The following is a 13,729-nucleotide window of genomic DNA, read 5'->3' as shown; positions in this document are numbered from 1 at the left end:
GCCCGTCGCGCGCGCGCGTCCGTCGCGTCGCGTCCGCGCGCGCGCGCCCGGCCTCGACGGCACTCCCGTCGCCCGCGCGCGCGCGCGCATGGCCCGACGCGCGCTCGACGCGGCGCGCACTCGCGACGACTCCGCAGTGCGCCGCGCGCGATGGATTCGCTCGCGACGTCGCGTCGACGGCGGCTCGCGCGCGCGGGCGCGGCGATAGCGACGGCGCTCGCGCTCGCGCTCGCGCTCGCGGCGTCGCTGGACGCGGAACGATCGCGCGACGGCGGTGGGCGACGGGTTTTACTCGGCGCGTCGACCTCGACCGCGCTGTGGACGTACGCGATCATTCCCTTCATCGCCGCCTTCGTGGGATGGGGAACCAATGTGGTGGCGCTGCGCATGACGTTTTACCCGCTCGAGTTTTTCCCGGCGTTTTTGGCGTTCGCGCAGCCGAAGGGACAGCCGTTCGGGTTGCTCGGGGGATGGCAAGGCATCATTCCGAGCAAGGCGGGCGAAATGGCGGAGATCTTGGTGGATCTGATGACGAAGAAATTGATCGATATCAAGGAAATATTCTCGAGATTAGATGAAAAGAAAGTGGCGTCGATCATGGACCCGGAGATGCGGGCGGTGACGGAGGGATTATTCGAAAAGGTGCTCGCGACGGAGGCGCCGTTGTTTTGGAACGGGCTGCCGACGGTGGTGCGAGACGAGCTCATCACGGAGGCGGTCGATCGATCGAGCGGGTTGCTGGAGAACATCGTGCAAGATTTGATGGAGAACGTGTACGAGGTGTTAGATCTGAAGTCGATGGTGGTGCGGCTGGCGTTGGGGAATAAGGACAAGGTTGTGAACATGTTTCGAGAGGTCGGGGCGAAGGAGTTTCTATTCATTGAGCGCAGCGGTATTTATTTTGGGTTTTTGTTCGGTCTCGCGCAGATGGTGACGTTTTATTTCGTGGATAAGAGCGCGCCGCAGCACGGAATTTGGCTGCTTCCGGTTTTTGGTTTCCTCGTCGGATACCTCACAAACTACGTCGCGTTGAAGATCATCTTCACTCCCGTCGAACCAAAGATGGTTTGCGGCTTGAAGATCCACGGCGTTTTCATGCGTCGCCAGAACGAAGTCAGCGAGGAATTCGCACGTTTGAACCAGTTACACTTCTGCAACGCTGAGAACTTGTGGGACGAGATGATGACGGGCGCGTTCAAGGATAAATTTGAGGCGCTCGTGCGGAGAAACGCCGCCAACTTTTTCGACACCGCGTTCGGTGCTGGAACGCCCATGGTGAAAATGATGCTCGGGCAACAAAAATACGAAAGTATTAAGCGAACGGTCATCGACTCGGTGTTCGAATCCATCCCTGACTGCGTGCCCGTAACATACGATTACCAAAATTTTGCTCTCGACATCGAGACGACGGTGCGCGAGAGAATGCAGAAGTTGCCGGGAGCCGATTTCGAGCGGGTTTTGCACCCGGTGTTCGAGCAGGATGAAATCAAACTCATAGTAGTGGGGGGGGTGTTGGGTGCGGCGACGGGCGTCGCGCAATATTACCTCGCGTTCTCGAGTCAATAGTCGATTGGAACGCATCAGTAGGACTTGCTTGCTACAAAGTTCAGTTTGTTTACAATGTGCGTCAATTCACAGTTCCATGTGGGGTGTGCGCCTGCGAGTTTTATGCGGCGACTTCCCGGTGCGCTCTTTGAGAAAGTCGATAATCGCGTCGGGCTCCATCGCGCCGTCATATTCCTCGTGTCTGGGCTTGTCGCCCGCGTGATAATAGTACACCGTCGGGTAGTGTCGCACGTGAACGTTCTTCGCCTCATTTTTCGTCGCGTCCATCTTGGCTATGATAATTTCTTTCTCATTCTTGTAGAGCGTGCCAAGTTTTTCCCAGACTGGTTTCATCGCCTTGCACGTACGGCACCACGGCGCGTAGAACCACACCAGGACGTGCTTGTCGTTGTCGATGACCAACTTCTCGAACGTCTTTCCGACAATCTGCACGACGTCACCGTCCTTTGGGAGTGGATCTTGCGACTTGAACATCGGCACGAGCTTTCCCGCTTTGAACTCGTTATAGAATTCCTCGATGTCCTTCGAGATCTTATCGATCTCGAAGGAGCCTCGGTAGGCGTACTTGAGATCGTGCGATAAGAGACGAATCTGCGGCCCAGAGTGTTGGTGGAGAGTGAAGTAGTCGTGCATGATTTTTTCTTTCGCATCGACGGTAATGATGTGAACCTTGCCACGAAGTCGTTCGGCGGCGTTTTCTAGAGCGATGGACATCTTCTCCGCCGTCTCACGTTCTTCCGGCAAGAAGACGAAGATGTTCACTGCAATGGGTCCTTGGAACAAGCGATCGAGCAACTTCTTGTCCGAAAACTTGACGACCGGTGGCACCATCTCAGTGGCGATCCAAAGCTTAATCGCGTCCAGATCCTTCACGTCACCGTCGTACGTCGCCGGCTCTTTAGCGAAGTCTCGCCACATCTTGATCGTGGGGAACGGCGCCTTCCAGTCCTCCGTCGCGATTTTGCTCTTCGTCTCCCCGAAATCGAGATCAAACTCAGCCGCGGCGTGGTGATACGTCTCCAAGTGCGAGGGATCATCAAAAAATCCAATCACGCTCACCGCTCGACCGATGAGAAAAACCTCCACGTCATCCGTGCCTTCCAAAAATCTCGCCGGCTTGAGCAGATTCCTCCGCACAAACTTATCCAAGTGTTCCGGCGATCGATCACCGATGTACGTCTTCGGCACCCCGTCTCGGAACAACACCAGCGTCGGATACTCCTCAATCTCGAATCGCGCATCCAGTTCCTTCTCGCGCGTCGCGTCCACCAACCCGAACGTCACCTCCGTGCCCGCCATTTGATGCGTCCGCGCGTACGACAGCCATCTCGGCATGAACGCCTTCGAGTGCCCGTCCCACGGCGCGTAAAACATCACAAAATTATATCGACTCTTCTTTATCTCACCATCGAAAGCCTTCGCGTCGAGTTTCACCACGTGTTCGTCCGTCAGGGCCTCCGCGATCACCTCTTGGTCGCGATTGATCGTTCCACCGCTCGCGCGTCTCGCGAACGGATTCTCCAGCGCGTTCGCCCCCGCGACGAGCGCGACGATCGCGACGAGCGCCAGCGCCGCGCGCGTCGCGGTCGATCGCGACGAGTGCGCGGCTGCCATAGCGTCGGCGTGTGGCGTTCGTTGTGGCGTTCGATCGCGATCGTTCGCGCCATCGCGCGACGCGCGGTCGATAGATGCGCGCGGAGACGGCGTCGGCGTCCATGGCGCACCGCGCGCGACTGGCGCGCGCGCTGGACGGGACTCGACGACGCGCGGCGTTCGAACGCGGCGACGCGCGCGCGAGCGGGTCGGTGGTGCGGCGATGGCGAACGGGCGCGACGGCGCGCGACGACGCGTGGGGAGGGCGAGGGGTCTCCGCGGAGGCGTTGGAACCGGTGCACGTGCGTGGGTTGAACGACGCGCAGCGCGCGGCGGTGCTGGCGCCGGTGGGCGCGACGCGCGTGCTCGCGGGACCGGGGTCGGGAAAGACGCACGTGTTGATTGGACGCGTCGCGCACCTGATTCACGAGGAGAAGACGCCGCCGAGGGAGATTTTGTGCATTACGTTTACGAATAAAGCGGCGAAGGAGCTGCGGGAGCGGTTGAGGGACAAGATTGGAGAGGTGGCGGCGAAGGAGATCACGGCGGGGACGTTTCACTCCGTCGCGGCGAGAATGCTGCGACGGCACGGGGAGCGAATTCCGGGCATCGGACGCACGGGAGAGTTTACGATTTACGACGCGGACGACAGCAAGCAAATCGTGCAGAGCGTGCTAGTGAACAAGTTTGGCGAGTCGAAGAAAACCGCTCAGCCGGGACCGATGCGGAACTGGATTAGTACGGCAAAGTCGTGCGTGAAGCACTCCGTCGGTCTGCGAGGTTCACAAATGCTCAGAGCGCTGGAAGACGCCAAAAAGCCGATACCGCCAATGTCGCAACAACGCTTTGTGGAACTGTACGACGAGTACGAGGATGGCCTGCGACAGGCGAACGCGTTTGATTTCGACGACTTACTTTCGGCGACCGTCGCGATGTTGGAGATGTGTCCGGACGTCCGCGCGTATTACGAGCGTCGTTGGAGTCAGGTTCTTGTGGACGAATTTCAGGATACGTCGACGACGCAATACGAGTTGATTCGAAAGCTATCGCAGCCTCAAGGGTCCGTTTTTGTCGTAGGTGACGCCGATCAGGCTATTTATGGTTGGCGCGGAGCCGAGGTGGCGAACATTCGAACGCAGTTCGACCAGGACTTTAAGGAGGTTCAGACACACATGTTGACGACAAACTATCGGAGCACGTCGACCATCGTTGAGGCGGCGCAAGCAGTTATCAAGGAGAGCTCATTTCCTTCTCCACTCGATCTCGTCGCGCACACTCCCGGAGGACGAGACGTTGCGATCGTCGAAGCGAACGATGATCGAGAAGAGGCAGAGTTCATCGCCTTGGAGGCGCGTAAGCTCGTTCAAGATTCTGATTTGCGCTACTCGGATGTGGCTGTACTGTATAGAACGAACTCTCAAGCTCGCGTGCTCGAGGAAGCATTCATTCGAGCCGGCGTGCCGCACACAGTTGTCGGCGACACTTCTTTCTATAGTAGAAAAGAGATCAAGGATATGATTGCGTACTTACGCATTGTGTCGAATTCGTCGGACACGGTGAGCTTGAATCGCATCATCAACACGCCAACGCGAGGTATAGGGAACTCGACCATCGAAAAACTCAATGCTTGGCTCAAAACGCTACCGAAGAAGGATGGGCTTTCACCGTCCATTGGTGATGCGCTCTTGCGAGGCGCATGGAAGACGAATCCGGGTGAACAAAGCGAGCTGTTACCGAGTGCAGACGAGATGGGATTGACCGCGCGCGCACGAACGGCAGTGCTAAACTTCGTCGAGCTCATGCGTGCGTGCCAACAGACCGCAATGAATGCGACCCCGGGGGAACTCCTAGAGGATGTCATCAAGCGCACTGGGTACGAGACGATGGTACTCGACGCGGACGATGGCGTCGATCGCTGGGCTTTCGTGCAGGAGTTAATCAATCTAGCAAAGGAACCCCCGCGAGATGTGGATGAAACGATCCAAGACCGCGTCGGGCTTGAAGCTCTGGGCGCATTCTTGGAAGGAGTTTCGCTCCTGACGAGTGCAGAGACCGACGACGTAACGGGCGGCGATAAAGCAAAGCTCATGACAATGCACGCCAGCAAAGGATTGGAGTTTGACACAGTTTTCATCGCCGGCGTTGAAGACGGATTGATACCATTCATCCGAAACGGTGATAGTGATGATGACCAGGATGAAGAAGTGCGTCTATTTTACGTCGGTATAACGCGTGCGAAGCGCAAACTTATGCTGTGTCACGCCCGCGAGAGGAGGCGGTTCGGTCAGAGTCCGCAGGCGGCGAGGCGGTCATTCCTTCTCGACAGTATCTCTGCGACGCTCACCGGAACAAAGAAGCCCGAGCGACCGGTGACCCTCCACGGTGGTGTATCCGCGCGAGCGAGAAATGGTACCGGTATGCTTGAGAAAGGCAAAGCAGACTGGAGCGCACGCGTCACCGTCGATCTCCCGCCACCCACGCGCAAGCGCGAAGGAACGACTCGAGATCGGATCGTCAAGTCGCGAGACCTCATCAAGAAGGTTACGGGTGCCGATGCGGTGGTTCCATTGCCGTTGCGCAAAGCACAGGCCGCGAGTGAGAGTTCGTCAGGGTCAAGCGCAAGGGCGAAACCCAAGCGCGCCGCGCGACACGTCAAAAAGTCGCCGGACGAGTAGAATATAGAATCTTTAGAGGTGTGAGATATCAGCGAACATAGTTTCTTTAAGCGGAGAGCCAGAAAGACGTTGAGTTACACAACTCTTCGCCGAGGAACCAGGTGCATGGGAACGGTGTGAATTCGACTGTCGCGTCAACCTCCTCGTGTTCTTCATCGCGCATCTGACTTGCGCCAAAAAACGTTGGCCACTCGATCGAGACCTCGTACCACGCTGGGACATCATAGTATCCTGCAAAAACGCGGTCTTTCGGTTCAAGCGTTATCGTGACGGTAATCGTGCCACTCGATGTCGCTGTTGGGATGATGGAAAACACCAACGCGCTTCCTTCGGCATCAACCGTTGGTTCGCCTCTTAGTGGCTGGACGTTGCCATCAAGAGTCACGACGAGGTTCGCGACGGATATATCTTCGATCCTGACAGGTAACGATGACGCATCTATCGACTGCATCAGGCACGTCGGCCTACCGCGAACGAGGACGGTGAGGGTGCTACCGTCGCACGCAACAACTTCGTCAAGTCGAACTGCGCCTAGCTGAGCGGTTGCGCCATCTACGGCGACACCGACGGACATGAATGCCACAAACGCGATAAAAAAGACGGTCTGTATTCGTCTCATTTGATTCATGATTACTTATGCTATCTCTGCGCCTCACGGCGCGCTGTGCTGCTAACTATATGTGTGGTGTGCGTTTCATCGTCGCGTCAACTTTCTCGTATCGTCGTTCAAGCTCCTCCGAGGAGTTCCTCGAGCGCGCGATTTTTATCGCCACCGCACTTGGTCAACGCCTTGAGCACCATGCTCTCATCGAATCCCATTTCCATGAGTTCGCCCACGATCGGATCCTTCTGCTCTTTTGTCGCGAACTTCTTCGTCCACTCTTTCGCCGTCTCGTCAAACTTTGCCCGCTCCGACGTGTACATCTTCGCCACGACCGCGTCTTGCGGATCGTCCGGCTCTGGCGCCGCCAACAGCGCCTGACACGACAGCAGCGCTGTCTTCAGCGTCAACGCAGGCGACCACTGATCCTTCAGGACGTCCAAACAAATCGCCCCGCTCGCGCTCGACACGTTCGGGTGCCACACCTTGGTAAGAAACTTCATCTTTGGCGGCTCGAACGGGTACGACTGCCCGATCTGAATGTCAATATGGAACACACCACCCTCGTACACCGTATCAGACGGTCCTGCGTCGAACAAAACGCGCGCGCGGTCAGTCTTGACGTCGCTCTTTCATCGATCATCCAAGCTCACCGCAGATGGTGCCCTTCATGTGCGTCAAACTATCGCCGTGTTGCGACACCGTGACCCCGCTCGCGGCGTCCGAGGCGATCTCTCGGAGTTCTTTCATTATTCTGTTCGTGTCCGCCATCGTGCGCGCGCGTTCGAACCGACACGGCGTGGAGATCTGTGTCGATTATCAAAGTCGCGTCGATCCTCTCGACGCGTTCTCCAGCGCTCTCGCGCGAGTCCGCGACGCATCTCGCGCCTCGCGCGGTCGACGGCGCGCGCGAAGGGACAGACGAGATCACGCGTCGACGCGCGATGGACGCCGTGCGAACGCGAATCGCGAGCGCGACGAGCGCGTCGGCCAGAACGCACGGGAGGTCTCGACACCGCGCGCGCGGGCGACGCGCGACGGCGGCGAGACCGTCGATTCGCGCGCGCGCCGAGGCGAGTGATGGGGAAGATGCGGTGCCGGAGATGTACGTGGATCTCGCGTGTCGTTTGGCGGACGCGGCGGGGGCGGTGACGACATCAATGTTCCGACGGCGAGACCTGGTGGTGGACGATAAGAGCGACGCGTCGCCGGTGACGATTGCCGATCGCGAGGCGGAGAGCGCGATGCGGATGTTGGTGACGAAAGAATGCCCGACGCACGCGATCTTCGGTGAGGAGCACGGGATCGAGCTCGGCTCGAACGGGTCGAGCGAGTGGATGTGGGTGTTCGACCCGATTGACGGGACGAAGAGCTTTATCACGGGGAAGCCGCTCTGGGGGACGTTGATCGCGCTCTTGCACAACGGAGAGCCAGTTTTGGGGATTTTGGATCAACCCGTCCTCAAAGAGCGATGGATCGGCGTTCGAGGAAAGAGGACGACGATGAACGGGAAGCAGATATCGGTGAAGAAGAATGAGTCGCTCGCCGACGCGTACATGTACAGCACCACACCGCTCATGTTCGAGGGCATGAACGCCGCCAAGTACGACACACTCGCGAGCAAGGTGAAGATCCCGATGTTCGGGTGTGATTGCTACGCCTACGGCTTGCTCGCGATGGGTTTCGCGGACCTCGTCGTCGAGGCGGACCTCAAGCCGTACGATTACATGGCGCTCGTCCCCATAGTCAAGGGCGCCGGCGGTTCGATGACTGACTGGAAGGGTCAAGAGCTCGTGTTCACCGCCGACCGCGCCGCGCTCGAGAGCGGCCAGTTCCAGGGAGAAGTCATCGCCGCGTGCGACGAAACGCTCCTTCGCGACGCCACCTCCATCCTCAGCAAGACGCTCTTCTAACGAAGGAATCCCAGCAAAACGCGTGTAACACAATCGCCAGCGTTGGTCGACACCGTCCCTATATTCCGGAATAATCATACTGTTCGCCCACACGATTGGGCTCACACCACGTCGAAGAGTCGCCTCCGTCGCCTCCGTCCGAGCCCGCGGCGGCCGGCGCACGGCGCGACACTTCTCGAGCGACATGGCGAAGGGCGACAAGGTGCGTCGAGACAACGCGGTGAAAAGCACCGTCGCGCGCGCGACGCGCGTCGACCGTGAAGCGAGCATCGTCGAGCGATGACGCGGGCGGGGACGACGGGGGAGGCGCGCTCGAGGTCAAATCGATCGCGTCGCGTTCGCGCGAACGCCGAGGGCGTCGACTCGCGGTCGAGCGCGACGACCAAACGCGGGAGAAATCATTGCGTCGATCGCGCGGCGTCGATCGCGTCGCGCGGCGTCGCGCGAGACGTGAGCGGTGGATCTCGCTCGAGGGCGCGCGGGGACGAACAAAGGGTCTGGAAATTCGGTGAGCCCACGACGCGATCGCGGACGAGAGACTGACGAGCGAGACGTTGACAACGCGCAGGAACCGAAGGAGCCCCCGACCCCTGGGTATGAGTACAACTGGGAGAACCTCGGGAAGTTGCTGACGTACACGGTCCTGTTGTGGGCGTTTTGCGGCGGGTTCTTCGCGTCTTTGCTCTCGATCGCGACGGAGATGCGACACTACTCGTACCGACACTTGCCGCCGAAATACTTGGGCAACTTTGCCTACTACAACAACGACGCAGAAAAGATCGTGCCGACGACGTCGCCGAAGCTCATGCCGTGGGTGAAGGCGATCATGTGCAACAGCAACAGCAACGACTTGACGTGTGTTCCGACGGGCACACCTGTCGCGAGCAACCCTCTCGGCTACCCGGAAACAGCATCGTGCGGGACTGTGTGCACCAACTCTTAAATGAAGATGCGTTTCTAGTAGTCGTTCAGTTGTTCCAACATGTAGTCGCCGTGAGCGAGTCTGAAATATTGAAGTAAAGTTCTTGGCGAAATCGCACAAACGCATGATTAGAGCGAGCGCGATACGTAGTGATACCGATCGATGCGATACAATTTGTGCTACCAATTGAATCAAGGCAATCTACGAGCCGAGCGGTCACTCGTTTCATCCGAGCGGCGCTGTCTCCACCTTGCCTTCAGTATTTAGCTTCATTTTGGAGATTCGCTCACCGTCGTTCAGAATCTCCAAGGCTTCCGGTTTGGCGTCGAAACACCCCTTGGACATGCCAACATCGATTCTAATCACCTGCCCGTCGCACGCCTTGGTGATTCCATAAGGATGCTGAATGGTGTGCCCGACGACGACGCGTTCGATACCTGGAATCATCGCGAGCGTCTCCTTGAGCAAATCGCAATCGCATTTGTGCTCTTGCACGTGCGAGTAATCTCGCGCCCAAACCAAAGAGTCGCGTCCCTGCACGCTGAGTGGCGGCGCGGCCTTAATCTTCCCGCGCTGCATCCACGCTGAGATTTCTGCGTTGAGCGTGTCCAATCCGTATTTCACGTGCTCAGGTAACACCCCTCCGTGCACGAAAAGCGTGCTTCCGATCGCCACGACGACGGGTTGATGCGCTAAGAACCGCATCGTCATCGGTGAACCCGGGGCGAGGGCGCGCCAGCGATCGCCCTCGCCCTCCTTGACGAAGCTCGGGAGCGCGCCCGATTTCGCCGCTTCGCCCGCGCGCGCCTCGCATGCGCCCGCCGCGAGTCCGCAGTTCGCTCTGAGCGCGCGCCCGATGTCTTGTCTCGCCCGCCATCGCGCAAAATCAGCTCGGCCCTCCGGGAGCGAGTACCTGAAACGTCCACTCACGTTGAGCGTCTCGTGGTTCCCGTTCATCACCACGAGCTCACCCCCGGCGTCTCTCGCCTCGCCTCTCAGGCGCTCCAAGAAGTGCAAGATCGCCACCTCGTCCTTACCTCGATCCAACTGATCCCCAACCTGCACGCACGTCGCGCTTCCACCGACCCACTCATCTTTTTCATTCGTCATCCCCGCCGCTCGGAACGCCTCTCGAACCTTTGACAGGTCGCCGTGGACGTCGCCAATCGCAACCAATCGTTCCACCGCGGGCTTCCGGTACGACGTCGACGGCGCACGATCGTTCGCGGGGTTGTTTTCCGCTCCCGGCGCGCGCACCGCCGCGCCTTGGGCGTGCAGCGTGGCGACGAAGGTGTCGACGAACGGGCCCCAGACCGGTTTGAGCTCGGCGCATCGCTCATCGTCGATCGGACGGTGCGCGCGCGCGCGGAGCTTGGCGACGGCGGCGCCCATTGAAGCGCGCGCGTGCGTTAGAGTTGCTTTCGATGGTCGATGCGCGACGCGCGACGCGCGACGCGACGCGGGGTGAGGGATGCGCCTCTCGCTGTCGGTGAGTTTCAAAGACGCTACGGTCGCGCCGCGGGCTATTCATCCCCGATGACGATCTTCGCGAGATCTTCCTCGAGTGCGGTCTCGTCCACGCCGAGTTCGAGAAGGCGGGCGAATAAGTGTTCTTTGGACGCCTCCTCTTGGCCGAGACAGGCGAGGAGATCGTTGAGCTCAGCTTCGTGCGCGGCGGCGGCTTCGGCGACGGCGGCTTCCACCGCGTCGCGCATTCGCGTCTCGAATTCAACCTCGGCGAGTCTTCGACCCTCCTGGCGCCCGGCTTCGCGCGCAACATCTAGCGTCGCCGTGTCCGGGGCGGAAACATCGTCCGAATCGGCGATGTCGTGGAGTTTAGCTCGCAGACCCGTGGCCTCAGATTCGAGTCTATACACCTCCGCCTCTAATCCGTTGTATGCTGAGCTCAGAGACGTGAGCGACTCCTGGCGCTCGTCCGCGAGACGCTTGAAATCCTCGAGATCACGCTTGAGATTTTCGATTTCGTGCGCGTTCGCGCGCTTAGCCGCCTCAACGGCAGCCTGGAGAGCTTCGTTGGACGCCGGGCGCGAGCCGTTTTCCATCGATCCCGACACGGCTTCATCTCCGCTCGGCGCCGCCGCGGGATTGGAGGTCCCAAGAAGCTGTTCGGCCAGCACGGTGTTTCGAGAACGCACATCCTCGAGCTCCTTTTCGCTCGCGCGTAGAGCCTCTTGGAGACGCGTCAAATAGGACGCGTCATCTTCGCCGTCGCGCCTGATAACGCTAGACGCCGATCGCTCCTCTCCAGCCGACGGCTTGGCGTACATGGACATGATCGACGTCTTCACGCGCTCCTCGAGCTCGTTGATAAACACTGTGATCTCATTATCGTACAGTCCCTCACCGGGCGGAACTTCGTCTTCGCCGTCGCTCTGGATCGCTAGCTTCGCCACGTTCGCTCTCGTCAATGCCCTGGGCAACTTGGGAGTTTCGGCCGCCTGCACATATTGCTCCGATGTCGTCATTGCTTCCCACTTCATGAAGAAGCTTTGCAGCCCGACGCGCGCGGAAACAACGTCGAGCACGCTTCCAGCCTTCTCGAGCAAGCAACATCCCAGCACGACGCAAGCGAGAGCCGCGACGTGCGGCGATTCCGTGCTTCCACCCGTGCGAGCTAAATCGGCTATGGCGGGCAGATGTCCGGGAGAGGACAAGAAAGCGTCAACGGCCGGTTTGCACTCGTAGAGCCAAACAATTAAAAGTCTCAAAATTACCGTTTGCAGACGTTCCACTTGGGGCTTTTCGTCCTCGGTCGTGTGCGTGACGGCGAGTTGACGCACGCATCGAGGTAGCAAGAGCTCAGAGGCATTTGCTCGCGAAGTCACTGGCTCAAGATTCACCCGAAGCGCTTTTAGCTTTGCGTCGTCGTTTCTGTGCAGCATGTCACGAAGGATACGCGCGGCTTCAACGCTCGCTTGGTCGTACACCATGCCGACGTTTGTAGCGAGCGCTCTCGCGAGTAATCCACCGAGAGACGCATCCTCGCTTCCATCCGTCGCGCCGAATCCTGTGGGTGCCAACGTCGAGACGAGCAGTAGCTGACCGTCCGGATTCCCACGCATCGACGCACCTAGCACCGACGAGGCGGCAGCGCGCTCGGCGGGTGAGAGGCTGTGCAGCGCTGTGCGCCCGCACGCCAACAAAGCTGGTTCAGTGACTGTTCCTGCACGATCCGCGGTGGCGCTGAAGAGCTCGGTTTGATTTTCCTCGTGGTTTCGAACAAGCGCCGCCAACGCGCGGAGAGCTGCGACGCGAACACTCACCGCGTTCACCGCCGAATCCCCCAACGAAGCGCGCACGAGAATTTCAACCGTCCCCGTTTTCGCCAACTCACTCTGATTTGCTCGGCACCCCGCCAGGCGCTGCTGACGCAGCAAGGCTTCGAGCTCCGCGTCATGACGCGCATTTCTCCGCTTTCCATCCTCCTGGTTCGGGCTCACCAGCAGGTGCACGGTCTCCAGCGCGCACAGCGCGTTGGCGGCTTTTTGCGCCGAAATGCCTCGCATTCCACTGTTTCCGATTTCGCGCTCCACCGCAGCTAGACCCGGGACGCTCCGCACGAATCCGTTCTCACGAAACAGCGTCTGATTGCTCGGATTATCTCTCAACAGATTGTTGCACAGTTCGAGGCAATCCTGAACGACGACACCGCCCTCGACGCCGCCCTCCTCTCGCATCACCGCGAACGCTCGCTCGAACGCGCCCTCGAACGCGACAATCTTCTGCAACTCCTCGTGATCCTTCGTCAGCTCCACCAAGAGCAACAAAGCTTCGTTCCGAATCACCTCATTCTCCTTCATCGCGTCCATCAACGTCGGCACCGCCGTCGGATCTCTCGCCGCGCTCGCGCGCAGCGCCTCGCCTTCGCTCTCGCTCGCCTCGCGTAAGGTTTGCGCCGCGGCGAGTCGACTATAAAAATCCCTCCCCCGGAGCTCGCTCACCAACTGCCGCACCCACGCGAAGTCGCGCGCGATCATCGCTCGACACGCGTCCCGTCCCTCGCCCATCCGTCCGCTCGCGCACGCCCGCGTCGCCTCCAGCGCCGCTCGAATCACGTCATCATCATCCGTGGTCTCCCGCAGCGTCTCCAACAGCCGCTCGCCCCACGCGCGCGCCACCCGCGCTTTCGCCGAGTCGCGCTCCTCCACGATCTCGCACAGCGTCCGTCCCGCGAGCGCGCGATCGCTCGACAAGACGCCACACGTCAATCGCTCCAACGCCCGCTCGACCCCGTCGTCGTCCTCGCCCTCGGGCCCGCTCCCGAAGACGATGTTCCTCGCCACGTCCGCGGTCGCGCTCGTGACGTCGCGCGCGAGCGCGGCGACGCGATCGAGTCGACCCATGGCGTGCGTCGTCTCGCGTCGTCTCGCGCGATGTCGATCGTGCGTGACCCTTCACACGCGCGCGCGAGCGACATGGCGTGCGCGCGCGCGCGGGG

At 59.8% G+C, this 13,729-nt stretch overlaps 9 protein-coding genes across 9 annotated transcripts; 4 read left to right on the top strand and 5 right to left on the bottom strand.

Moving 5' to 3' along the window:
* Positions 1-150: 150 nt before the first annotated feature.
* OT_ostta05g02660 (Twin-arginine translocation pathway, signal sequence) lies at positions 151-1,566 on the top strand (the record flags this gene model as incomplete). The annotated part of the gene is made up of 1 exon (XM_003079326.1): positions 151-1,566. One exon carries the CDS (start codon positions 151-153, stop codon positions 1,564-1,566), a length of 1,416 nt encoding a protein of 471 aa, XP_003079374.1.
* A 66-nt stretch (positions 1,567-1,632) lies between these two features.
* On the bottom strand, positions 1,633-3,180 carry OT_ostta05g02650 (Thioredoxin-like fold; the record flags this gene model as incomplete). The annotated part of the gene is made up of 1 exon (XM_003079325.1): positions 1,633-3,180. One exon carries the CDS (start codon positions 3,178-3,180, stop codon positions 1,633-1,635), a length of 1,548 nt encoding a protein of 515 aa, XP_003079373.1.
* Positions 3,181-3,281: 101 nt separating this feature from the next.
* On the top strand, positions 3,282-5,834 carry OT_ostta05g02640 (P-loop containing nucleoside triphosphate hydrolase; the record flags this gene model as incomplete). The annotated part of the gene is made up of 1 exon (XM_003079324.2): positions 3,282-5,834. The coding sequence occupies one exon, from the start codon at positions 3,282-3,284 to the stop codon at positions 5,832-5,834; it is 2,553 nt and encodes an 850-aa protein (XP_003079372.2).
* Positions 5,835-5,880: 46 nt separating this feature from the next.
* On the bottom strand, positions 5,881-6,462 carry OT_ostta05g02630 (unnamed product; the record flags this gene model as incomplete). The annotated part of the gene is made up of 1 exon (XM_003079323.2): positions 5,881-6,462. The coding sequence occupies one exon, from the start codon at positions 6,460-6,462 to the stop codon at positions 5,881-5,883; it is 582 nt and encodes a 193-aa protein (XP_003079371.2).
* A 98-nt stretch (positions 6,463-6,560) lies between these two features.
* On the bottom strand, positions 6,561-7,206 carry OT_ostta05g02620 (Ubiquitin-conjugating enzyme, active site; the record flags this gene model as incomplete). Its single annotated transcript, XM_022984273.1, has 2 exons — positions 6,561-7,021; positions 7,089-7,206. The coding sequence occupies 2 exons, from the start codon at positions 7,204-7,206 to the stop codon at positions 6,561-6,563; spliced, it is 579 nt and encodes a 192-aa protein (XP_022839021.1).
* A 173-nt stretch (positions 7,207-7,379) lies between these two features.
* OT_ostta05g02610 (Inositol monophosphatase) lies at positions 7,380-8,348 on the top strand (the record flags this gene model as incomplete). Its single annotated transcript, XM_003079321.2, has 1 exon — positions 7,380-8,348. One exon carries the CDS (start codon positions 7,380-7,382, stop codon positions 8,346-8,348), a length of 969 nt encoding a protein of 322 aa, XP_003079369.2.
* A 184-nt stretch (positions 8,349-8,532) lies between these two features.
* On the top strand, positions 8,533-9,291 carry OT_ostta05g02600 (unnamed product; the record flags this gene model as incomplete). The annotated part of the gene is made up of 2 exons (XM_022984272.1): positions 8,533-8,550; positions 8,917-9,291. 2 exons carry the CDS (start codon positions 8,533-8,535, stop codon positions 9,289-9,291), a joined length of 393 nt encoding a protein of 130 aa, XP_022839020.1.
* Positions 9,292-9,495: 204 nt separating this feature from the next.
* OT_ostta05g02590 (unnamed product) lies at positions 9,496-10,662 on the bottom strand (the record flags this gene model as incomplete). The annotated part of the gene is made up of 1 exon (XM_003079319.2): positions 9,496-10,662. The coding sequence occupies one exon, from the start codon at positions 10,660-10,662 to the stop codon at positions 9,496-9,498; it is 1,167 nt and encodes a 388-aa protein (XP_003079367.2).
* A 131-nt stretch (positions 10,663-10,793) lies between these two features.
* Positions 10,794-13,634, bottom strand: OT_ostta05g02580 (Vesicle tethering protein Uso1/P115-like, head domain; the record flags this gene model as incomplete). The annotated part of the gene is made up of 1 exon (XM_022984270.1): positions 10,794-13,634. One exon carries the CDS (start codon positions 13,632-13,634, stop codon positions 10,794-10,796), a length of 2,841 nt encoding a protein of 946 aa, XP_022839019.1.
* Positions 13,635-13,729: the final 95 nt, after the last annotated feature.

This window comes from Ostreococcus tauri, assembly GCF_000214015.3.
Source record: "Ostreococcus tauri WGS project CAID00000000 data, contig chromosome 05, whole genome shotgun sequence".
Classification (NCBI taxonomy): domain Eukaryota; kingdom Viridiplantae; phylum Chlorophyta; class Mamiellophyceae; order Mamiellales; family Bathycoccaceae; genus Ostreococcus; species Ostreococcus tauri.
This window is presented reverse-complemented; position numbering and strand designations above follow the sequence as displayed.